The 27,058-nt window shown below is 45.9% G+C and overlaps 1 protein-coding gene across 2 annotated transcripts in view; it reads right to left on the reverse strand.

Moving 5' to 3' along the window:
- FAM204A (family with sequence similarity 204 member A) overlaps positions 1-27,058 on the reverse strand; it is a 76,395-nt gene that overhangs the window by 26,544 nt on the left and 22,793 nt on the right. For both annotated transcript variants that reach the window (XR_003857942.1, XM_029610497.1), the window contains exons 5-6: positions 25,761-25,860; positions 23,871-23,960 (exon numbers count right to left, since the gene is read on the reverse strand). Coding sequence is in view for 1 of the 2 variants with exons in the window: in XM_029610497.1 (XP_029466357.1) it covers positions 23,871-23,960; positions 25,761-25,860 (190 nt within the window). In the remaining variant the exon portion in view is untranslated. The remainder of the gene's footprint in view (positions 1-23,870; positions 23,961-25,760; positions 25,861-27,058) is intronic.

Below are 27,058 nucleotides of genomic sequence, written 5' to 3' on the forward strand. Positions count from 1 at the left end.
GACTCTAAAGAGGAACAAAGTATTGGGGAGCGTCTTGAGGGATCTTGGGTTTTCTACCATTTCTTGCAAATCCAGGGAATTGAAACCTGTAGGGGAGCATCATGGATTTATTAAAACTGGCTGTCCCCCCTAGACGGAACTGAAAACAAGTCTTGAGACTCATCATGGACTCAACTACTGCCCTGAGGGCTGCCAGCCGCCTCCACACGACTGTGAAGAGGCCGAGCCAGAGATCTGTAGTTCTGACTTCCTTAGGAAAAGCAGGATCCAAGCTCATGACAGAAGCAGCAATCCTTCCGGTTCTTGAATTCTGCAGTGACTTCAGGAGACGGCACGCTCCTCAGTTTCTCGGCAATAGAAATCTGCGCTCTTGGGGCCTCACCGTCAGCCCATCCAGATGTTTTTCTTGCTTTCCCTCTCCTCCGGCAGCGGTATCGCCCCCGCGGGAGCTGGGAAGCCTGTAACGCACGCAAGCCCTTCTCATATCCAGATCTTTCCAGGATCTGCACACGCATCTACCTCTGTCTGAGCTGAGAGCAAAGCAAAATAATTAAAGAAAGAAAGCAGCTCTGTTCAATTTTTTTTTACACAACACAGATCCCTTGGAAGAAAGATGGTCCAAAAAAAAAAAAAGCTGGTGGTGTTGTCAGCCATTTCTTTATCTCTGTTCCACTAAGTAACAAAGCTTATTAGCAAGCTTTGAACTTAAAATCACATTTATTATAATGTGCCATCAACAGTTTTATAAGCTAATTAGAAAAAAAAGATTAATTAATGACTGGCTGCTAATAAAATGGCATTCATGAAGAAAGAAACCAAGGGTGCTAAGCTTCAACTAGTAGCAATTAAGAGCTAATTACAAACAAATTATATATGTGTTTTGCTGTGGGCTTTAATTTACTAAAATGGTTTTAATTAAAACAGAAAACATGCTGATTAATTGAACGGCTGAAAAAAAAAAATCTACAGTCTAAACTGTGCTTTGTGCCTCTTTAATGAGGCTCGTTACCGCGGAAGTCTTTTGTGGAGGAAAAGATGCCCACAGCTTACAGCGTCAGCGCCAACGCCAAGCCGGCGGGGGAAAAATACGCAGCCTCCCTGTTCTCTCCCTTCGGGATTACTGCCAGGTCAGACTCCAAGCTCCGCACCCATCACTGGAGCCTCTCTCGTGCGCTTTCCTTTAAGCCCTCCCCCTACCCCTGCGATACGGCATCCACCGCCAATGAGGCAACTTGACTTCAGTTCTTTGCAAAATCCTTCAAGCAGCCTGGGTGAAGCCATTTTCAAGAGTGTAAGAAATGACATCACAGATACTAGAATGTGATTGGTTCATACTGACAATGTCACAGGTGACATCACGCACACACATTTCAAGGACCCGTCAGACCCGGTGTGTTTCCGACAATCTGTGATAGCAATGTGTACAAACTGAAAAACAAGAGACAGTCTTTCGCCTACCATGAAACACTAGGGTGCTAGATCTAAAAAAAGCTTTCCACTTTTTCTAGAGACATCAGGGAAGACTCTACCCAAAAATATACAGAACATTACATTTTGATTGCACAAACATAGTTTAAGTAACCCCCATCTCTATTAGGTTCTAAATTATAATTCTGTTAGGGAAAAAGATGTTGTTGCAGGCCTCGAACTGGGATCTGCCTTTTAGGGGCTGGTGTCTTATGCACAGAGCCAAAGACTCGCTCTGACAAAGCCAGCTTCAGACTGCAGATAGCCTGCTGTATGGCCCCGCCCCTGAGGATCCAGACTGCTCCTCGGGCGAGTCAACGCCTGGCAGATAACTAGGAGGCCAAAGGAAGGTGTCAGATCCCAGAGGAAGGGCTGTGAGCTCTTCTCCTAGTGTGTATTGATGTTATACTGTGATGTTAAGTCTGGAACATTTGTGCCCTGTCTATAAAGAGAAGTCTGGTTTTCAGTTGTGTTGTACGCTGTCTATGAAAAGAACCTACTGTGCAATGACCCGGACTGAATTCCTGAACTGAACATAAGCTTTACCCAAATTGCGAGTTACCTGTTCAGTTTACCTGCAGTGCATAAGTCAGGAAATGTTATTCTGTCACCGTTTCTAAATAAGCCAGTATTGAGACACTACACACCTGTGTGAGAGCGCTGCAGGGGCGACCAAACTGCAAATTCAGTATTAGAGAGGAATTCAAGACCATCTCTGCCTCACATCTTTCAAGCGGGTGGAGATGCCCAAGCTGTCAAAGGACCCCTGAGGAACCTGTTCAGTTCCCCGGGGCAAATAACGGGCAGGGTCTCAGGAGCCAGCAGGTACATGCTTAGCATATCCATAGGAGACACCATGAGAAGTCTGGTGATCCAGCCCAGACGAGTGCCCTGCAAAGGTTCCACTTCCTATGGGGATGCCCATTCCGCCCATTAACAGCAGAGGTTCTGGGAGGACCCAGGCGCTGTCCCTCTTAGCATGCTGCATTACTGGGGCCGGGTCACTGCTCTGCGAACGTCTTTCCAGGTCTAGTTATTGGCCTCCTCTCTAGAGATGGGAGCCGGGCATTCATGGGATGGCTAGATTTTCCTTTACTTTTTCTCTAAATTTGCTTTTGTCTTTTCCATTCAAGAATGTTTCGCGATTTATTTCTGTTAAAAGTTGCATAAATTAAACAATAACGCACAAAACACTTCTGGTGCATTGTAGCTGAGGCCTGAAGGATGAGCGACAGCCGCCGCAGGCCCATGGAAAAGCAGTTCTAGCGCAGAGGCAGCGCTGACGGCAGCAGCTCCACCGCTTACGGCTTAAATGTACTTTCCTGTCTTTTCTGTCCTCAGAGCCCGACCTCCCTCTCTCTGCCCGGTCTCCTGCTGCCTCTTCCCTTTCTTTCAACACTTTCATAGCTCCCCAAGCCTGCAATAACCTGCAGCTTGCTGGCTGCTTGGCTCCTAGGCAGACTGCAATGGCGTTTCTTAGACGGAGGTAACGGTACACACCAGGCCTCTCCTCACAGTTGCGTCTCTGGATGAATCTTATCTTGGCCTGCGCAGGAGCCCTTCCTCTCCAGAGGCCTGTCCAGTGCTCGGTAATCCCCTCTCCTCTCCTGCCTCCTCTGAAGACCAGCTTTGCTGTTGCTTTCACATCAGTTCTTTTCTTTGCGCAATCCTTTTGCAACGTATAAAGAAATATGGTGGCCACGTTAGGCCCACTACAACAAACACGCTGTAAGAGATATATCTTACGACGGAGGTAATCTAATGCATTTGTGACAAGAATTCAAGAGCTATACTCCTTCCGCAGGTCAATGCTCATCTGATGAAGGCAGAATAAATCTTGAAAGCCAGTCCCTTTTAACTCCTTTTTGTAGAGGGCTTAAGCTGTAGGTGCTGAATGCACAGCTTCAGACTAGTGGGACCAGCTCTCACGGACACTGCAATGCAGCTCACTGCTCTGAGGATGCCATGGAAATGAAGCTTAATGTAGCGGATTCTGCCCGCCAGCAGACTACTCCATTACCTACCCTTTACAGAAAGGATGGAAGATGCATGGAACGGCCTCCCCGGTGGAGACAACGCCAGCATCAGAAGTCAAGAAACCATGGGACAAGCACAGGTGATCTCCGAGGGACTATAAAGCTGAACGGGAGAGATAAGGATGGGCAGAATGATCTTTATCTGCCATCGCGTCCTATGCTTCAGGTGACTGAGCACGCTGTGAGTCAAAATGCAGGCGGGGACGTTTTGCAGGATACAGTTTTCATGTTCTGCTTACGTCTGTCTGCAGCCCATTTCTCCTGTTCTGGGCCTGACCATTTTGCAGGAGTAGTTAGTTTGTCCCCATATCTCCCCTGTATTGCTACCTAATCATTTTATTCCAGCATGGCGACGTACGTTTACACGCAGCACTGGATGTCAGCCCCTTCCATATAAGAAGAGCCAGAGAGTCTGGAAACAGCAAACGCAAAGCAGACAAATAAAATAGGGACTGGAGCCAGGAAGCCTGGTACTGGGGGAGAGGTTCTGTGGAGCCTCACCTGGGAGGGCTTACAATCTGTGATATGGGCAGATAGACAGGAAGGAAGGAAGGACAGAATACAGAAGCTACAGCCTAAGGGGAATTCAAGGCATCTTGAATTGCACGAAAACAGTTTGCAGTGAATACAGGCATTTATCGTTGGTAGGCAAAGCAGGGAGACTGCTGTTTTCATGCAATGATATTCAGATCTTTGGCTATCAGCAGCCAGAAAAGTGAATTAACTTGTGTGTAATGTATGAGGAAGCTTGATGTCAGTACACCATTATCAACATGCCTCTTGCCAGAAAGTGAAAAGCCAGAAAGCCATACGCTTCCCTAGGTTTGACAAGAATATTACTGTTTAGAGGCTTTTGACAACAACCTCATAATTTACCACATTAAGTTATACAGAACCCTTTCAGGTTTCTTTGACAGGCAAGTCTAATATGGTCAAAATAATGTTATTATGCTCCCGTTACTAGCCTTGGGCCAGCGCACTCAGACTGGGCAGTGACAATTGCTATACACACATGCATAATATTCCACCCGCTACACGAAGAGCTTAAATTACAACCAGAACCGTTCTTCTGACAGGCAATGCTTCAAGCCGCTCTCTGCTGCCAGGCACACAGCCGAATGCTGCTAAGGCCTTAATACAAAAATGTTCTACTACCAACCCAGGATAAAAGGCCAGTTTGCTGACTGATATGCTAGCGATCCCTCCCTAACTGTAAAAAAAAAAAAAAAAAAAAAAAAAGGTTCTATTTTGATCTTTATTTTTTTTTTTTGTAATTAAAGTTTTTTATTGAAAGCGTACCAAATATAAACAAGCATATCATGAACGAATAAGCCATGAACAAGAAAAACATGGTATCCAAGCAGTAAATATCGTTCCATCAACAATTCAATGTGCTTCCGCTCACATATCTATAATATATATCCCCTCCCACCCACCCCCCACCCACCCTACCATCGATGAAGAAGAACAAGGAGGAAACCGTGTGTAGAGGATGCATAGGCTGAACTGGCGTGTATGCAGATTAAAAGGAGAGTGAAAAACTCAACGGCCTGTTCGCGCTAGCCAATCCCTGTAAGGCTGCCACACCCTCCGTGATAAGGCCACCTCTCTGGTCTGGAACGAACTAACACTATCATGCAACAGACTAAGGGTCTGCAGACGACCATGGAGTTTCTCAAAATCAATAGGACCAGACAATTTCCACTCCAAGGCTATCTGGCATTTGGCAGCTGAGATAGTATAAGTAACCAGTTTTCCCTTAAGCGCTGGCAAGTCCCACGGCATATTCAGTAACACCTGTTCAGGTGTGAGTACTATCGCACTCCCCGATACCTCACGAAGGAGGGAGGTCAAGGCAGCCCAAAATTGCTGTACATAAGGGCAGGTCCACCACATATGGTAGAATGTGCCATCTTCCCCGCATCCCTTCCAGCAGCGAATATCATAGGTAGGTTTAAACTTATGTAGCCTAGCAGGCGTATAATACCATCGAAGTAATATCTTGTACCTATTCTCCATTAACTGTGAGTAGGGGAGCCCTCTTTTTGTGCCGGCAAAGATCTGATCCCATGTCTCGTCCGACAAGGATCGTGCTAGATCCCTCTCCCAGGCCTGCATATAGGAAGGCTTAACTTTAGGATCCTTATTGAGATAGTTATAGACCTGGGAGATTGCTTTCCGCAAGGTATCTGCTTGGTCACACCAGGACTCAAACTGGGTCTTCCCCAAGGCTAAGTCACTCCCCACCCTCTCCGCCCGAAGGAAATGTCGAATTTGGAGATAGAGGAATACATCTCTCGGTGGCAAGTCATACCTCTCCTGCAAGGTTACAAACGGGAGAAGGCCCTCCAAACCCCATAATTGACCAAAGGTTTTAATCCCTTTCACAATCCAATTGCCAAACGTGCTGGATATCTGTCCCGCAGGAAATTTAGAATTCGTTTGAAAACTGGAACTATAGTAGTACCGTCTATCTCCTGTCAACAGTGCCTTCCACTTATCCCAAAGCATGACTACATGAGTAGTTGAGGCTAAAGCTTTGTCCAGTGGGAGGCGCGTGTTTTTAGGCTGCCAGAGCAGGGAACGAAGAGGGGTCACGCCCGCCCGCTCTTGGGCAATTACCGCCCATTGCTTCTGCTCTTTTAGTCTATGCCAATCGAACAAAGCTCTTAATTGGGAGGCGACTAGGTACCATTTCAAGTTTGGGACTCCCAACCCCCCCCTCAGGCGAGGTCGGTACAAGACCATTCTGGAAACCCTGGGAGGGCGTCGTTTCCATATATAAGAGAAAATACGCTTCTGCCAGCTATTGACTATCGCATCAGGGACAGGAATCGGGAGCGCCTGAAATAAATATCCAAGGCGGGGAAGCACATTCATTTTTACCGACGCTATCCTCCCAGTCCAAGAGAGATATAGTTCAGACCAGCGATCCAGATCATCAAATATTTTACGGATTAGGGGTGGATAGTTCAGCTGATAGAGCTCCGCCGGATCTTTACTAATGTATACTCCCAAGTACTTTATTTTGGAAGACGCCCAGCGGAACTGAAATTGTTGTTTAAGGGTCAATAGCTCCGAGGAGGGCAGGGAAATATTAAGAATCTCAGACTTGTCTACATTAAGCTTAAATCCAGAGACCGCCCCAAAGGTATGTAAAGCATCTAAAGCCCCCTTTAACGACGCGGCTGGCTCGGTCAGGGTAAACAAAATGTCATCGGCGAACATGGACATTTTATAGGACCCCTCTCCAATCTCCACTCCTCTGATCCCCTGGGCAGTACGCACCGTAGCGGCTAACGGCTCCAAAAACAGGGCGAATAATAGAGGTGACAGGGGACAACCCTGCCGAGTTCCCCGCCGGATAGCAAAGGCGTCAGAATAGGTTCCATTAACCTTTACTCTAGCCGAGGGATCAGTATATAGTAGCCGTAACCACGTTAGAAATTTATCCCCAAAATTCATAGCGTGCAAAGTCTGAAATAAAAACGGCCAATGCACCATGTCGAAGGCCTTCTCTGCGTCCACAGAGAGCAAGACCATCGGCACCCCCTCCCTCCTGACCCACCCAATTAAATCCACAATTTTATGGATGTTGTCTGCTGCCATTCTGCCTGGAATGAACCCTGCCTGATCCGTATGCACTAACTTCCTCATGACCCTGTTCATTCTATTTGCCAGAATTTTAGCTAAAAGTTTAAGGTCAATATTGAGAAGGGAGATGGGCCGATATGAGCCGCATTGAGTGGGGTCTCTTCCTGGTTTCCCAAGGATGGTGATACCGGCTTCATTAGAACCTGACCGCAAGGGACCCCCACCCCTCAAATAGTTAAATAACTCCCCAAGCAAAGGGGTTAAGGAATCGGCTAGGGTTTTATAAAATTGGGGCGTATAGCCGTCCATACCCGGAGCCTTATTGGCCTTGAGATCATTAATGGCCCACTGTATTTCCAAGGTGGATATCTCCTGGTCTAGCATATGTCGGTCTTCTAACGTTAAAACTGGGAGAGCGACCTTATCCAAATACTCCTGGATCTGGTCTGCGGTAATACGTGTTTCAGCTGAATACAAGGCACCATAGAATTCCTGGAATCGCCTGCGAATATCCGGAGGGGAAGTCAACAAAGCACCCCCTACCGCTTGAATTCCCAATATCTGATTCTGCGTTTGCCTACGCCGTAAGTATCTGGCCAATAGTTTCCCGGACCTATTTCCCCAGGCGTACCTTTCTAAATTCAGCATTCGTAGTTTGTCTGTCAGCTCAGCCGAGGCTAATGTTTGCAATTCTAAGCGGGCCTTCTGTAGGGAATTGTAAGTAGCCCTTGAGAGCGTATTTTTGTGGTCCCTGGCCAGGGCCTCAATCTTCTGAAGAAGCTGTTTTTGGTGCGCTAGTTTAGTCCGCTTCACATAAGCTCCCTGGGATATACATTTGCCTCTTAAGACTGCTTTAAGGCAATCCCAGAGCAAGGTAGGCGTCCCTTGATTATACTCCACATACTCCTGGATATCAGCAATTAGCTGTTGGCGAAATTTGTCATCCCTTAATAAAGTGTCATTAAACTTCCAGGTTTTACTGCCCGAAAGTACACCCCTACCCCTTAGCTTTAAAGTTATAGAGGCGTGATCGGACCACGTAATGGTCTGTACATCGACATCCCCTATTCTGTCCACCAGTTGTGAATCAATCAAGAAGAAGTCTATACGGGAGTATGATTGGTGTGAGGCAGAAAAAAAGGTATATTCCCGTCCCGTGGGATTCTGCTGCCTCCAGGGATCGACCAGCCGCCAGTTACGGATAAGGGACTTCAACCGCTTGCGATGAGAACGGGAACCGGCTTGACACCCCTTAGATGTGTCCATAAGGGGATCAAGGGTCAAATTAAAATCGCCAACCACTATCGGTATGCCCTCCCCTTCTTTGTCTAGTAAGGCATCAAGCTGGGAATAAAAATCTCCCTGGTGGTCATTAGGGGCATAGATAGTCAATAATGTATAGGTGGTCCCCTGATATTCAAAAACTACGAGCACAAAGCGCCCATTCTCATCACTAATATGTTTGCGTATAACATAATCCTCCCCTCGACAGAAGAGAATACATACTCCCGTATATTTCGCCTTCGCCCTGGCCGCTGAGAACACCCTATGGGGAAACTCTGGCCAGTGAAGTAGATGCTCATATCTTTTGGTTAAGTGGGTCTCTTGGAGACAGATTATCTGAGCTCCCAGGGATTTAATATCCTGTCGGAGAAGATGCCGTTTCCTTGGGGTGTGGAGTCCCTTTACATTGAGAGAGTAGATATGGACCGCCATTAAGAAAAGGTGGGTCTAGCCACAGGTGGCTTAGGGATAACATGCACACCAGACCAGAATCCCAGTATGGCCCAGTCTACCCATCCACTCCTCCTTAGCATATGTATAAACTCTCCAGGCATGAGATGAGACCAGCATGTGTCATACCACACGGTTATCCTAGCTTTCCACATTCCCCTCTGTTCCCCGTCCCTCCCCTCCCCCCCCCCCCCCACCCCCCGTAGAAATATGCGCCACAATCGCATGACGCGACTGCCGAAGCAGAGGAGACCAGGGAAGTCCCTGAGGCGGCCCTCCGCTACTCCAGTGCCAATCACCTTAAACAGTTATTGAATCGAGCTGGCTATAAACATATATCTATGAAACAATCAAACTTTCGTCCCCCGATGCAACGCGCATCGTATTAACTCAAACTACCCACGCGTACCGAACCCATCAAACGCTACCGCACCATCCCCACTCCCCGAAAAGGCAACTCAGATTTAAGTACTCAACAAGTCTATCAGAGAAAATCACATCAAGTCCCTTCTCGGGTCTCCGTCGACGCTGCCAACTGTCCACTGGCATTCCGGCGCAACCGGCGGCCTCCATGCTCCACCCGCTGCCATCTTCTGGCCTCTGGCCTCGTACGCTGAGGCTGCGGCGCTGGCACGGCAACTGGAAATCCCGCCGTCGTCAAAATGGCTGCCGCCTCCGTAACACTGAGGGCCTTAGAGGTAACACCTTGAATAGTGACCGCGAGGCCTCCCGGAAACAGCCACCGATATCGAATTTTCTCCCGCCGGAGCACCGAGGTTACAGGTTGGTATTCTTGCCTTTTTTTCAATGTGATGGAGGAAATATCAGCAAATACCGCGATTTGGTTCGACTCCCACTGCCAGGATTGCTGCCGGCGCGCCACCGCCAAAATCCTCTCCTTAATGGGAAATCTTAAAAAGCAGGCTATGATATCACGCGGCTGATTATTGCCACGAGGACCCATGGTACGATGCGCCCGCTCGATCTCAATGTCCGGTTCTGCTGCTAATGGTTCCCCTGATGTAGCGGGTGAGAGAAAAAACTTACACATAGAGCGCACCACCGCCTCGCAATCTGCATATAGCTCAGTCTCTGGGACACCCCGAAACCGCAGATTACATCTGCGGCTTCTATTCTCCAGATCTTCTAATTTCGCAGTAACGTCTGCACATTTCTGAGTGAGAGAGGCCTCCGCTTCCTGCATCTGGTCGAGGCGTATTTCTTGGCCCTCCAAGCGGATATCGCAGTCATCAACCCGCCGGCCTATGGCCGCCATATCTTCCCGCAATTCTGCCATTTGCGCCATCATCTCCCGTTTGTTAGATTTCATGTCTTGGCGGAGATCTTGGAACCAGCGACGAAATTCTTCTCGGGTGGGCATAGTTGTATCTGTGTGGCCCAACTCCGCTTCGGAAGTCGCGTCCTCCTCCATTTCCTCGACAGGGTCGGCCGGCAGATCGTGGTCGTCAGTAGGCCCCCCTCCTTCTTTGCCCTTCGCATAAGTAAACTGCCGCAAATCGGGCCCTTTACGCTTGGATGTCATGTCGTGGAAGTTCTGGGGTAGCGATATAAGCGTTTAGATGCAATGGAGGACGGATGGTGCTCGATTCGCTGCTAGATTAGCGTTAGGCACTCCGGAGCAACTCACTCAGGCCGCCATTCAGGTGCGTGACGTCACCCGTCTCTCTATTTTGATCTTTATTACAACAGGAAAAAGCCAAAACGCACACAGGCAAACAATCCCTGCTAAAGCGGAAAACCAAATGTTCACAAGAACAGGAAGAAACAATGGGGAGACCGAAAAAAAATTGATCCTGATAATCAACACATGCTGCACTCACATTTTATGGCTTGCACAGAAGCACTGGCAAGTGCCACATTATAACCCTAAGCCCAAACTTTGGAGATCTGCTGTAATTCTTAGTGAAGAAATAACTCGGAAACAGTTCATATGTAAGCAAAAACTAAAGCTAATGTGCAGGGAGTAAGTAAGAACAATCCTTCCTGGATGTGCAGATTCCTGCCGCAGCCTGCATTTCAGCAGCACACGAACTGCCTCGGAGAGCGTCGCAGGCCATTAATCCTCATCTTTAAAAAGTGCTCGTTCCCGAGTGCCGCTGGCGTCCGGTTTCCAACACTGCTGTGCTACTCGAGGCATGTTTATTGAGGGGTTGGAACAGAGAAATACAATGAAATTTGGGGCCCCTTCTGGTGTTATTGAGATCCATTCAAATCTTAAGCCTGCAGAGAGACATTTGAACGTTGTAAGGCAGTGGCTCCCAACCTGGGGTCCACCAGGCCATAACAGAAGAGGACAGAAGAAAGCATGGTTTGTGCCCCAAATTAGCTCTGACAGGCCGCCATGGACCCCCATCCCACGTTGGCCGTGATAGAAGAGGCCCAACAGGCTGCAGCACATCTCGTCAGCGACCATGAAAGAAAAGAGGCCCGACAGACCGCAGGTGCACCCCATCCCGCCAATGGCCATGAAAGATGAGGTTTGACAGACTGCCTGCTCACACCATCCCACCTGCAGCCGAGAAAGAAGTGGCCCAACAGGCCGCCAGCACACCCCATCCCATCCGAGGCCAAGAATGACGAGACGTGACCGGCTGCTGGCACACCCCATCCCTGTGGCTGAGATAGATGAGGCCCGACAAGCTGCCAGCGCACCTCAACCTGCCAGCAGCCTGAGTGAGAGGACTGCATGATCCCCCTCCCCCTGTGGACTCCAGGAAAATAGAGTGAAAGCATGCTTGTATGTGTGTGTGAAAGAGCATGTGTATGTATGGGAGCATGTGTGTGAGACAGAATGTGTATGTGTGTGTGTGTGTAAGAGAGGGAGCATGTAGGTGTGTGTGATCATGTGTGTATGAGAGGGAACAAGTGTGTACATAAGATAAGATATGCCATACTAGGTCAGCCCAAGGGTCTATCAAGCCCAGTATCCTGTTTCCAACAATAGCCAATCCAAGTCACAAGCATCTGGCAAGTGTATGTGCAAAAGCATGTGTGAGTGAGAGAAAGGGAGCATGTATGTATGTGAGAGCATGTGTGTATGAGAAAGAAGAGGCCCAACAGGCTGACGGTGCACCCCATCCTGCTGGCATTTTAGTGAGGAGGAGACCGTGTGACCCCTCCTCCCCCACAGACTCCAGGAAAAGAGAGTGACAGCTTGTGTGTATATGTGTGAGCACATACTGTATGTGTGTGTCAGCATGTGTATATGAGAGAGCATGTGTGCATGAAAGAACATATATATGTGAGCATGTTATATGAGAGAGCGTGTATGTGCGTGAGAAAGTAATTGTGTGAGAGAGAAAGGGAGAAAGGTGTGGTATGTGAGCATGTGCATGAGAGAGAGAGAGGGAGCACATGTGTAAGAGAGAGAGGGAGAATGTGAGCCTCTGTGTGGGTGAGAGAACCTTTCGGACTAAAAGCCTGTGCGCGTCAGAAAGGGAGATATATGAGAGTATGTACATGAGAGAAGGAAAGTGTGTGTGAGAGAGGGAGAATGTGTGTGAATATGTATGTATGAGAGAGAGACTGTATGTGAGAGAGAGAGAATGAACATTTGTGTGTTATAGAACATGTATACATGACAAAGAGAGGAGAAAGTGTATGTGCCCCACAACACCTCACTAATCCAAGACATTTCAGGGTTACTGGAAATCAAATGTTCCCATGTATGAGAGCAGAGAATTTTTTTTATTACTATTAGTTTTAATTATTATTGTTTGCATCTGTTGTTTTGAAATATTTGTTGATGTTTGGTAAATTTAAGCAAGAAATTTGTGAGTTTTTAAATCACTGAATGTTATTCTATTCATCAGCTGTTTTGAAATATTTATTCTTTTATTAGTATGTTTTTACTGTTATGAATGTTTTATATTTCTTGATAGTATTTGATGTTTTATGAGGAATGGTGATGTTTTTGTTTTTTCATTGTTGCACTACATAAAGAGTCTGGCTTCTTGTGGTTTCCAGTTTAGTTTTTGTCTGCACATTTTTATTTCTATTTTATGGTCTCTTTATTCTGTATTTGGCAAGGTTCTCTCTGTTCTGCTTGTAGGACTTAGATGAGGTATTCTGCTGGCGTGTAGTTTCTGTATAGATCTACAGCAGCCTGACTTGTTCTGTTTTCCTAATAGGAGGTGTATTGGTGTCTTAGGGGCTGGTATAATATTTACAGAGTTGCCTTTTCATAGATAGGGTTCTTACTGTTTAAATCTGGCATTAGGGTGTTATGGCATGGCAGGTTTCCTGAGGTTGCAAGTATATTTTTTATAAAATTTTGTATTACACAATTTCTTGGTAGTGGAGGACGTCTGTGTTGCTGTTACAGAGGTGACACCAGAGTGTGAATATTCATTTTCTATGGTGAATGGTAAGGGGAAATGTCCTTGTTCTGCTCTGCACCCTTTGTTGGGGGAGTTTCTGGGAATAGAGGGTTTTATAGGACTTGAGGTGCAAGTTTTATATTGGGATTATGTCCTATCCTGTGTAGACCCCAGAATTCACTCCCATATAGAAGAATCTTTATTGATTGATGCTCTTAAATGATTTTAGTAATAGTTTTATTAGATGGTTGAAACTGGCCAGGATTTCTTTGAGGTAGATTTTAAAGCCTAAACAGCTAAGTAACTTGGCTGGATATAACTCATCTCTCTACTTAGCCAGGTAAGTTGTATCTGTCTAACTTTAGGCCTGCTATTGAGAAGGTTGAACTTAGATGAAAAACGTATCCGGCTAAGTCTAGATATCGTTACTTAAGAACATAAGAAAATGCCATACTGGTTCAGACCAAGGGTCCATCGAGCCCAGCATCCTGTTTCCAACAGTGGTCAATCCAGGCCATAAGAACCTGGCAAGTACCCAAAAACTAAGTCTATTCCATGTTACCGTTGCTAGTAATAGCAGTGGCTATTTTCTAAGTCAACTCAATTAATAGCAGGTAATGGACCTTTTTTAAACCCAACTGCACTAACCACATTCTCTGGCAACAAATTCCAGAGTTTAATTGTGCGTTGAGTGCTACTTATCCAGCTAAGTAGCACCGCCCTAATCTGTCCACTGCCTGCGCAGTGGACAGCCGGATAAGTGACTTATTCGGTTATCTAGCAGCCGCTGAACTTAAGCGGATATTCGGCAGCTTCCAGATAACGGCTCTTCTGTTTAGAGATACCACTGTCATGCATGCCCAGCAACTTGCAATAATGGTGCAAAATGTTTGTAGGGATGCCTCATGCTTTATGCCTGGGGATGCCCTTCTCAGTATGATGGCATTTGGTAACAGGCCAGTGTGGAGAGAGCTATTGGACACCCAAAATGATTGATTTAACAGAGTGGTTTCCTTTAAAAAGAATAATAATAAAACAATACCATTTGGGGTAGTGCACAAACATCTTTCCACCTCTCCCTTTTAGTAATGTGGGCCTGTCTCAAACATTCATCCTTCCCCCTTTCCCACCAGTCTCTCATTCTCTCTCTCTGCTCCATAGCCATTCCCAACCAGTCCCACTCTCTCCCTCCGCTAATCCATCCCCACCAATCTCTCTCTTTCTCCCCTCCATCAGTCCATTTCTACCAGTTTCTCTCTCCACCAACCTCATCTTCCAGAGTCCATTCCCACTAGTCTCTGTCTCCCTCTCTCCACTAATCCATCCCCACCAATCTCTCTCTCCCCCATCAGTCCATTTCCATCAGTTTCTCTCTCCACCAGCCTCATCTTCCAGAGTCCATTCCCACTAGTCTCTCTCTCCCTCCACTAATCCATCCCCACCAATCTCTCTCTCCCCCCCCCATCAGTCCATTTCCACCAGTTTCTCTCTCCACCAGCCTCACCCTCCAGAGTCAATTCCCACTAGTCTCTCTCTCCCTCCACTAATCCATCCCCACCAATCTCTCTCTTCCCCATCAGTCCATTTCCACCCTTTTCTCTCTCCACCAGCCTCACTCTCCAGAGTCCATTCCCACTAGTCTCTCTCCCTCCACTAATCCATCCCCACCAATCTCTCTCTCTCCCCCATCAGTCCATTTCCACCCTTTTCTCTCTCCACCAGGCTCACCCTCCAGAGTCCATTCCCACTAGTCTCTCTCTCTCCCTCCACTAATCCACCCCACCAGTCTCTCTCTCTCCCTCCATTAATCCATCCCCACCTGTCTCTCTCTCTCTCCATCAGTCTATCCCCACTAATCTCTCTCCCCCCCATCAGTCTTTTCTGGATTAGACTACAGCAATGCCTTGTATCTTGGTTTACCTGATACCTCCCTTAACCTTTTGCAGCCTGTCCAAAATTTAGCAGCATGTGTTCTATCTGGATTACTCCAGTTCTGAAGTTGCTCCACTGGCTTCCTGTCCAGTGAAGAATAACATTTAATGTTGCCATTTTAATTCACAAAATGTTGAATAGATCTGATGTCACTTGGTCGAACTCAATTTTAAGGATTTACCATCCAGGCAAATCATTGCAATCTGCTAACAAGGAACTTTTGGAAGTCCCATCCATATATCATTAATGCTTGGAGAGACGCGACAGACGTCATTCTTTGGAAGTCCCATCCATATATCATTAATGCTTGGAGAGACGCGACCGACGTCATCCTTTGGAAGTCCCATCCATATATCATTAATGCTTGGAGAGACTCGACCGACATCATCCTTTGGAAGTCCCATCCATATATCATTAATGCTTGGAGAGACGCGACAGACGTCATCCTTTGGAAGTCCCATCCATATATCATTAATGCTTGGAGAGACGCGACAGACGTCATCCTTTGGAAGTCCCATCCATATATCATTAATGCTTGGAGAGACTCGACCGACGTCATCCTTTGGAAGTCCCATCCATATATCACTAATGCTTGGAGAGACGCGACAGACGTCATCCTTTGGAAGTCCCATCCATATATCATTAATGCTTGGAGAGACGCGACCGACGTCATCCTTTGGAAGTCCCTTCAATATACCATTAATGCTTGGAGAGACGCGACAGACGTCATCCTTTGGAAGTCCCATCCATATATCACTAATGCTTGGAGAGACGCGACAGACGTCATCCTTTGGAAGTCCCATCCATATATCATTAATGCTTGGAGAGACGCGACCGACGTCATCCTTTGGAAGTCCCATCCATATATCACTAATGCTTGGAGAGACGCGACAGACGTCATCCTTTGGAAGTCCCATCCATATATCACTAATGCTTGGAGAGACGCGACAGACGTCATCCTTTGGAAGTCCCATCCATATATCATTAATGCTTGGAGAGACGCGACCGACATCATCCTTTGGAAGTCCCTTCAATATACCATTAATGCTTGGAGAGACGCAACCGACGTCATCCTTTGGAAGTCCCTTCAATATACCATTAATGCTTGGAGAGACTCGACCGACGTCATCCTTTGGAAGTCCCATCCATATATCACTAATGCTTGGAGAGACGCGACAGACGTCATCCTTTGGAAGTCCCATCCATATATCATTAATGCTTGGAGAGACGCGACCGACATCATCCTTTGGAAGTCCCTTCAATATACCATTAATGCTTGGAGAGACGCGACCGACGTCATCCTTTGGAAGTCCCATCCATATATCATTAATGCTTGGAGAGACGCGACCGACGTCATCCTTTGGAAGTCCCTTCAATATACCATTAATGCTTGGAGAGACGCGACCGACGTCATCCTTTGGAAGTCCCATCCATATATCATTAATGCTTGGAGAGACGCGACCGACGTCATCCTTTGGAAGTCCCTTCAATATACCATTAATGCTTGGAGAGACGCGACCGACGTCATCCTTTGGAAGTCCCATCCATATATCACTAATGCTTGGAGAGATGCGACAGACGTCATCCTTTGGAAGTCCCATCCATATATCATTAATGCTTGGAGAGACGCGACCGACGTCATCCTTTGGAAGTCCCATCCATATATCACTAATGCTTGGAGAGACGCGACAGACGTCATCCTTTGGAAGTCCCATCCATATATCACTAATGCTTGGAGAGACGCGACAGACGTCATCCTTTGGAAGTCCCATCCATATATCATTAATGCTTGGAGAGACGCGACCGACATCATCCTTTGGAAGTCCCATCCATATATCATTAATGCTTGGAGAGACGCGACCGACGTCATCCTTTGGAAGTCCCTTCAATATACCATTAATGCTTGGAGAGACGCGACCGACGTCATCCTTTGGAAGTCCCTTCCATATATCATTAATGCTTGGAGAGCCGCGACCGACGTCATCCTTTGGAAGTCCCTTCAATATATCATTAATGCTTGGAGAGACGCGACCGACGTCATCCTTTGGAAGTCCCTTCCATATATCATTAATGCTTGGAGAGACGCGACCGTCATCATCCTTTGGAAGTCCCTTCCATATATCATTAATGCTTGGAGAGACGCGACCGACATCATCCTTTGGAACTCCCTTCTGGAGCAGCTCTGCTTAGCTTCTTGCCCTAAACAGCTTCAATGACAGCTAAAATCTTTACTTTTTATAGCAGCAAATGCAAAGTCAATCTAGTCCCTATCTATTGAAGGCAACAGTCAAGTGCATTATTTCCAAAAGTATTTTCTCTAGATTGCCAGCTATAACACCTTCTATCTTTTTTTTGTATCTATTTGTATGTTTGAAAAATTATGAACGTTTTACTCATTATCTGCCATGAACATAGGAGATGTGCAGGCTAAATATATATTTTTTTTAAATGAAAGAAAATATAAAATAAATGTGTTCCTGGATAACTTTAATAAGCTTAAAGAAACATGATGGCAGAAAAATACCATATGGCCCATCCAGTCTGTCCATTCCCAATTCCCATTACTCCCTATGAGACCCTCAGAATTTATCCCTTGCTTTCTTGAGTTCAGATACCGTTTTTGTCTCTTCCACCTCCACTGGGAGGCTGTCCATGCATCAACCACCCTCTTATTTCCTAAGATTACTCCCCCTTTCACCCTCATCTCATGACCCCTTAAAAAGGCGCACCTCCTGTGCATGGAAATCTTTGAATGGCTCTTATCATATCTCCCCTATCTTGCTTTTCCTCTAGGGTGTACATTTTTTAAGTTATCCAAGACCACCAGGGACTTATATTTTTTGGATGGGGGGGGGGGTTTCAGAAGAAGGGAGGTTGTGGGGGAATACTACCATGGAAGGGTCTTTGGTTGGGGCTGGGAGGGGTTTGGGTAGGGGGTGAGAAATCGGCATGCAAATTTATTTACTTTTTATTGTGGGGCTGCTTAACAAGTGGCTCCCTGGTGGGCAGGGATCTACCAAAACACCCAGGGCAATCTATGCACTTTTGGGGGGGGGGGGGGGGGGGAGATAGTTATTTGGAGGCCTGTACCTTTAACAGGCCTCCCAGGGACGTAAGGATGCATTTTAGCAGCCCGATGTCCCTAGAAAAAAATAACTGCACTGCCCTGAAATGCAATAAAATAACGTGGCTGAATTTTTTCAAGTCAACCGTGTTATTTTATTTGCATTTAATCACCTGTGCATTAGCTGCTTTGCATGTATTAAGCAATTTTATGCATGCAAAGCAGCGAATTAGTAACAGTGGAATTTGTTTAAAAGAAACCACGATATCGCACTGTATTGAACGATAAACAATTTGAAATGCGTTACAGTAAATCCAGGCCTAAGCTTGTACCTGAGGCAATGGAGGGGGAAGTGAAGGAGCAGAAGCCGAATTTGAACCCTGGTCTCCCTGGTTCTCAGCCTGCAGCTCTAAGTATTAACTACTCGTCCACTCTCCTTGAGTAACCAATGACAAGGTGCGAGGAAATCCAAATAAATCAATCAATCACTGTAAGATGCAGAAATAATCCCAAGGAGGCCCTTCCCAGCACCTCCAGACCTGTTGCCTGTGCATGTAACACCTCTGAACGCCAAGCAATGCAGGGTAACATGACTTGTCCAAGGTCACAAGGAGAGACTGTGAGATGTGAACCCTGGCTTTCCTGTTTCATAATAGCCTACTTCTCCAAGCACTCGGCTGAAAGTACCCGATCCTTGTGCTACGCTGCAGCGTAATGCCAGTGTCTTGGAGCAGCTGGATCTGCAATGCATCCGATAAGTGGGATCTGACAGAAATGACTTCAACCACTTCATGGCTGAACCAGCAAATCCTAAATCCCTCAACTCTTTACTTATTTACTCCATTTAATACCTCGCCTTTCACAGCATCAAAGCAGCTTACATAAACTACAAATTCAACAGCAATACTTGCTAACTTGGTGTAGGAGTGAAAAATGCTCGATGACGTCACAATGTGCGCTGACCTCCCTGCATGACGTTTTGGCTGCAACCTATCACACTCACCCCTGTGCCTCCGCCTGCTCTCTTCAACCCCAGGAGAGCCCCGCTGTTCTGCTATACTCACTGGACATTGTTACTTCCTTCTTCAAACTCTCCCCGCGTTCTGAGCTGGACTGGCCTTGTTCTGCCACGCCCCCCATACTGACATCATCACCGGGCGACAGCTCCTAAGAAGTGCGGCGGCGGCGCCAGAGGAGCATGAGAAAGGGGCTCGCCCCTTCATTTGCTATTGAGCCTCTGATACTTTTTTATTTTGTCCTGGAAATCCCTACTCTATCCGGCAATGGTAAATATGGGTCTCTTGCTTTCTCCTCCAATAAGCACCACTATCCTGCTAAATCTTTACATCGAAAATCATTGGTGTCCATTATGCCTGCTTTAACTACTGCTACTATAGTTTAGAACATAAGAAATTGCCATGCTGGGTCAGACCAAGGGTCCATCAAGTCCAGCATCCTGTTTCCAACAGTGGCCAATCCAGGCTACAAGAACCAGACAAGTACCCAACACTAAGCAGATCCCATGCCACTGATGCAATTAATAGCAGTGGCTATTCCCTAAGTCAACTTGATTAATAGCCGTTAATGGACTTCTCCTCCAAGAACTTATCCAATCCTTTTTTAAACCCAGCTACACTAACTGCACTAACCACATCCTCTGGCAACAAATTCCAGAGCTTTATTGTGTTTTATCAACTGTTTCAATTATGTTTTGTAATGCTCAATCAGTTAGTTAAGTCATGCACGTAGTCTAGGAGTGTTGATAAACTCAGATCTTTCTCTAACACAACACATATCTGCTATAGTTAAAAAGTCATTTTTCAATTTACACGTTAAAGCGCATCCATCCTCTGCTTTTTTATCAAGACGTCCGTATGTTCTTCAATCCCTTGTTTTCTCTGGACTTGACTATTGCAATGCATTCTATTTGGATTTACCCGATTCAGCCATCTGGCCTCTTCAATTAATTCAAAATTCTGCTGCTTGTATATTATCTAGTACTCCATTGAAAAACCACACATTCCAATACTCTACTCTCTACACTGGCTCCCCATCAAATTCAGAATCCTATATAAAAACGCTGTCAGTCATTCACTCACTCATACATAACCCATCTTCAACTTTGCTGTGTTCTAATATGCGAATCTACAAACCAACAAGATATTTAAGATCCTTAAATAAAAACCTATTAGATGTTCCATCGGTCCGCCTTGCAAGGATGGATATTACTCGAAAAAGAGCTTTTTCTGTTGCAGGCCCATCTATTTGGAATAACTTATCAAACACCCTTCGTCAAATTTCAAATTCACAGGAATTTAAGAAATCACTAAAAACTTATTTTTTTCAACTGGCTTTTGACACTCTCGTCAGAACACACCTAATTTGTCTTGATTAATAATGCTCCCACATTTCACAACTATGTTAACCAACAATATTTTTGTATTGTGTCCTTTTGTTCATTGAAACTGGATATTAGTTTTAATTCATTACTTATTTTTTTAGTTACATTTTATCTGTTTGCTTTATTTTGTTACTTATTCTGTTTTTTATATGTTTGTATTTGAATGTTATATTATGTATGTGCCTGTATGTGAACCGTTTTGACCAATTTTATTTTGTAAAAGCAGTATACAAACATTTTTAAATAAATAAATGTTCAAAACTCCCTATTACATCATTCTTACTCTTCCTGCTCTGACTAGCACCAACAGAACTGATCCTACATGGAAGGCACATAACATCCAGCATGGGTTATAATTCTGTAAGTGAGATGCCTCGATCACACAGAAGCTCCTCAGTAAGAAGATTGTGACTAAAGGACCAGTGGGGGAGGCTGTTTATAAAGCCCATACAAAGCTTTCCATGTTAGTAAAGCCTCCTGAGGTTCCCAAGATTATATCTTTAGCTTTATAATGTGTTTCTAAGGTTCCTCCAAGGATCCCAGATCTGAATGTGTTTATGAGGCCTCTGAATTACAGTGGTTTTTAATGAGATTCCCCAGAACTAAATTAAAATGCTTTATAATGTGTTTATCAGTGGCCAAAGAGCTGAATTTGAGGTTTACCAATTTTAAAAACATTGTATGATTTTAACAAATATACAGACTTTCCAAAGATAAGGAAAAGCACTCAGCTATAACACAGTACCCTTTTATGCAGTTGCCCAGCAAAATAATAAGAATCCTCTAACAAGACGTTTTAATGTTGTTTTTTCAAACTCTGCTTCGTGTTTCCATTGATCAGCAGAGCCTTACTATGAGTTGTGCCCGGAACAGAAGTAGTGTCTTTCTCCATGACAAGTCTGGATTCCAATAAATGTCCAACCGGTTCAGCACTGGTACCCAAACCTTACAAGGGAGGTTCATTTTCGTCATGGGATGTGCAACACGGATCCATTTGGAGACACTGCCCCAAAGAAAAACCTTTTACCTGTGCTGAGTGTAATAAAAGCTCTGCGCAGCTATCGTACCTGAAAACGTGTGGCGGGATCCACATAAGAAACCATTTATATGTTGTGAGTGTGATACATGCTTGAATCAGCTACTAATTCTGCAAAGGCAGCAAAGGATGTACAAGCTATCAGCCTGTGAATGTACATACAGCTTTGGAATCACAGACCGGCCCAGAAGGATCTCAGGCAGTTGAAATTAAGTACAAGAAATCTCCTCCATGCTCTCCCAAGCAAATCTATTAGAACTGATCCTTTTCAATTTGGATTTAGGAAACCATGAAATACAGACTGTTAATCTCCATCGTAAACATTATACTGCGAGGTTTGATATAGGATAATTTTGTCTTAGCATTAACTAGACGTTTCTGCAGCATTCGACACCATAAATCATAATAATATCATGATTAATTGTATCAATGACTGTGGGATTTCAGGGAAGGTTCTTGCTTGGTTCATCTCATACCTTATGAAAGGACAACATCAAATATACACTCGCTTTTGTACTTCAACTCGGCACACCATTACAACTGGAGTACCGCAATCTGCTTCGCCCCTCAACTGGGACCATGGTGCATTCTGATTGAAGCAACGCAGCATTGAAAAAAAACAAGGGGGCTTTAAGACAATGCAGATAGGAGCCCCAGCAAACCAAATCATTCCAACGGAGGGGTTTGTTTTGAACTGCATTCAAAGGGATTTAGCTGGGTAAACCTGGGGTGAAACCTGAACCCCTCACAGCAGATAAAATTACACACATTTCTCATAGCACTCACCCCTCTGGCTGAATTTACAAGGTATTCCGAGCAGCAGGGTTAGATTGAGGGGGGTGGGGTGGGGGAAAGAATTCAATTGTTAAATCAGCGCATCAAGTTTTGCCCCATTCCTCCACCAACAGAAGTGGCAGGGGTAAGTAGGTGCTCCAAAAGAAAACTGTTTGGCTAGTGTAAACCAGTTTTCCCCCTTTGAAAACTGGTTTACACTAAGGAGGGTAGAAAAAGTACACATGTGCCCTGCTGCTAGGTGTTACGGTTCTGCCTGCTGCACAACCTGCCTTCCACCAGGGGTCCTCAGTGAGCCTCACTCATAGCTGCCCTAGCTACCTCCTCACTGATCACATGACACCTCCGATCCAGCCCATCCATTCCCTCGGTGCCTCTTCACCGAGTCACCTCGGCTCTTTGACATGGCCAGCCTTGCCTTGGGGCCTAACTAGGACTTCTGCCTTGCCTCGCGGGCTACCTTGGCCTCTTGCCTTGCTCTGTGCCTTTCCAGTCATGGTGCTCTGCAGAAGACAAGTCCAACCTGCTCCCAGAACCCAAGGGGAAGGGGCTGGTAAGGCAGAAGACCAGCTCCAGTCCTGCCCTGCAACCCTGTGCCGCTTCTGCAGGGGTGATTCTGGCCTCCGGCCCGCCAAACTGTGACACTAGGCAGCTTTGCGCAAATGCCCCTCAGTTGTAACATGCATGTCAGATTTCTGAATGCTCCTCTCTTCCTACGAGTCGCTGGGTTGATCTGCAGAAGAAACCCTGCAATTAAACTACTTCCACAGTGCTCACAGCTGAAGGTCCACTTGACGGAGGAAGACTGTTAAAAGCACAGGGAATCACCACGGTAATTTTAAGCAATGTGAATATTCAAGAACAGATTTAAATAAGAATGACACAGGAAGGCTTTTAGCTTTGCCTCCCCCCACCAGCTGCTGTTCCAAATTTATGGAACAATTTACTTTTTACACTACGGTGCATTGCACGCTTAGAAACCTCCCTCTTTCAGGAAGCAGATTTTAATAAATAGATTTTGCAGGCTTTGATGTAATTTAGTTGTTTTTTTTATGATATCTCAGAATGTTTTTTTTGTTTTATTGTGTTTTATGGTGATCATTATTATGTTGTTTTATGGTGATCATTATTATGTTGTATGTATTTATGTGAATTGCTTAGGGGAGCTCTGTTAAGCGGAATATAAATTAAAAAAACCATAACCATAGGGACGATCGCAAGGAAGCCTGCCCCACGTGCCCCAGATAAGTCAAGCGTCATCCATACGAAGGCAATCGCGTGACTCAAGCACATCACTTCCACGACGACCTCGAGGGGCTGGATCTGGGGTTACAGCGCGATTACCAAGGAATGATGCAGGAAGGCAATGTGGAAAGAGACAGGAGAGAAGCAAAATAACCAGTGCCTGCAGCTAGCCACGTGCCAGCAAAAAGCGAGACCGAAGGAGAGGACAGGTCTCAAGCCAACCACTTACCTCACGAGTGGCTAATGCATCGCTCAGCTCCTCTGCTTCCTCAATATCTCCTCTGTCCACAGCCTGGTCTACGCTGACTTCAAGGCCCGACTGCAGGGGAAAAATAAAAGCTTTTTTTCTATGTTTCATCTCCCCCAAACGGCCTCCCTCTTCAAGGCATTCCTATCTAGCTCTCATTAAGGTCCAACTCCAGCCCCATCCGCTGCGCTTCATGGCTAACCCTCACACGCAGTCCCCTGCTGCAAAACAACGTAACCAAGAACCTTCCCAGCTCTTACCTTCGACTCTGCTGCCTCCCCAGCCTCCCCTGTATAGACACAGGGAGAGTCTCCCTCCAGAGCCCCTTTCAAACATGGTCACTGTTTGCCCAGCCATAAAAGCAGCTGGGTTCCCTCAACATACAGAAGGCGCTTGTGGGGGACTTGTCAGCCTCAGGAGTCAGGCTGAGCTCTTATCGACTTTGGAAGAAGCTTCAGAATTCAGAAAACAATTCATTGTCTGGAGGACTGTGCTGCCATGTCAAGTCCCACGCCCATGCACCCCTCCCACACAAAGGTTATGTTGCATGCAAAAACTTCACACGAGTTTCACCTTCTAGGCCCTGCAAGTACTGAATAAGTCATTGCGCGGACTGTTTTAAGCCCACTGTAACACACAATTTCAACTCAAGAGCTAGCACTTCACATCAGTCCCTACAGCCTTCCGAAACAAAATGTGAGAAGTCTGTTCCTGGTGACACGAAACGTATCCGCCGCTCTCAGATCTTCCCTCCCTCCCGAGCACCCCGCCACTGAAATCAAAGTTTGCTAAGGCAGGTTTTATTTCACTGGGAGAAGACGAGTAAGAGCCACCGCGTTCCTCAGACGGACCGCCCGGAGGCAGACTGCTCAGCACCAGCTCTCGTATCAATACGCCAAAAGGAAAGCCAGAAAGGGCCACGACTCCCTGCTACGGAGAGTGAAGCTGGAGTGGCCGGCAGATAAACACATCTTGCTTGCACCACCACAGATACTGCTCCCTCTCCTCCTCTGCATCTTTCCTAAGCAGGAATCGGTTGTGGTCCCCTTGGGTTACTCCAGGCACTTACCACCTTCACCGTTCCTCTGAGCTGCCCTCCCCTCCATCCAGTCTTTCATTAATGACCCTTTGCCCTTGAGTTTCTCTAGAGGAGGAAAATGCCTCTCTTATACTTCTAGATACCCAACTGCTCTAAGCACCTTCCCATGCTGGCATTCTGTTCCTCTCGCGAATAATAGCAATAACTTATTCTTTTATTCCTACCACCACACAAGTCTTTTTAGAGAATGCATTTAGCATGGGACCCTCTACAGAACGCCATGAAAATTCCTGTAACAAATCTGCAACTGGATCGGGGCAGAATCTTAATAAATAAATAAATATGATCGAGCCTGGTACAAGAAATATGAGCACATTTTGGAAGCCTTCAAAAGAATGCGTGCCACACGCTCTAAAAGGCCCAAGCTCCTGTCACTTCCAGAAGGTTCACACAGGAGCCAAACGCAAATCGTGAGTTTGGGGAACACGTTTTCAGTTTCTGTGTTGCGCAGTGCTTCTTTCTTTACGACACCATTTTATAGTAAATTTTGGACGTTTTTAAAAAAAGAGAAAACTGGACAAACTCAAGACAGACACACAAACGGAGCGCCATATTTCAGACTTTCATTCCAGTGAGGCCCAATCAACGTTTTAACTCCTTACGCGCCAAAAATCTAATAAAAGCGCAAAAATGACCGCAATAATAGGAAAACCAGCTGCGGGATATAAAAACCATTCATTTGTCTTTGCCATTATACCAACATCAGCAGCAGCATTCGTTTGTCCCGAGAATGGTTTTACAACACAAAAACATGAACGCAGCACTAGAATCACCTTTTGATCTTTCTTGCTGCTCACAGGTGGTTGAAATTTATCATTTATACCAAAGAACTGCTGCAGCTCATCCAAGGGGTTCCCTTTTGGTACCTGTTGGCTAGAAAAACAAACAGAAATCAATCAAAATCTCCATTAGCACAGAGCATGGCCAGAGAAGAAATTCAGCAGCTATTGACCTGGGGGCCTCCTCTGCTGGGGACCTAAAATCAGTGTCCTGCCGACGCATCCCATCTGCGGATGCCCAGTTCTCGCCCATCTCTTCCTGCTGGGAGCTGGCACAGAATTCACAACCTGAGACCGCTCGGGGCTCCATGCAAACACTTTTACAACATTTCTGCTCTTACTGAAGGAGACTACGCGTCGCGCCGTGCCCCTGGGCTGCAACAGACGTGGGACGTGGTCAGGTCGCTGACTGGGCATAATGAAGCAAATCTAGTTAGGCATTTAACTCCAGCGTCCGTGGTCACTGGAAGCGCAACAAACCGTTAGTGCTACAAACATACAATCACGCCTCAAGGCTATAACTCAGGGTCCAGGTCGGCAAAAGCACTGCAATAATCAAAGCAATAGAAAGCTGGAGTACTTTCCTTTTAAGGATCTGAGCGCCCTTTCCTTCTCCTCAGCATCAACAGGAGCTTCTGGCAGACATGGCTGGTGCACTCAGCTCCTGGGCCCAGCCGCCTCTGGCTCTCACCTCCTCTCCCCCTAAGCCATTCTAACCAAAAAAGGATCTTGTGCAATAAGCCAGTCTGAGGTGACCCTTTCACAAGCCTTGGGCCTAAGGTGACAGGTTCCCTGCCAAGCGTCTGGGACTGGCTGTAGATTTCTGGAGGCACACTCTTTTGCCACGTGATATCAACGCGGAAAGAATGCTTTTACCCATCTGGAAACAGAGGAGAGGGATGGTTCTGAGACAGATAATTCCCTCGTTTATAAAACCACCTTTCAGGATGGTAAACAAAACACAGATACGATCTAAAATTGCTTAAACATAGAAAGAAATAACTATAAAAATGATCTCTAAAGATAAAAAACACTAAAAGACAGTCAAAAACAAAATAGTAGTAAATTCAATATAAATACTATCATGAACAAGGAGTTATTCTAAACATTAACTCAAACCAGGAAAAAGGGTAAAATACTAGAAATCAAAAGCATCCTTTAAAAAACAGGTTTTTAAATAAAAGTTTCATAAGCAGATCATTATCTGCAAACCCCATCTCCCTAGTCAGAGAATTCCAGAGCATGGGAGTAGTGCATGAGAAAGATTGCATCCTGGTCCCATCTAGTCAAAT

Source organism: Rhinatrema bivittatum, chromosome 7 (assembly GCF_901001135.1).
Source record: "Rhinatrema bivittatum chromosome 7, aRhiBiv1.1, whole genome shotgun sequence".
Lineage (NCBI taxonomy): Eukaryota > Metazoa > Chordata > Amphibia > Gymnophiona > Rhinatrematidae > Rhinatrema > Rhinatrema bivittatum.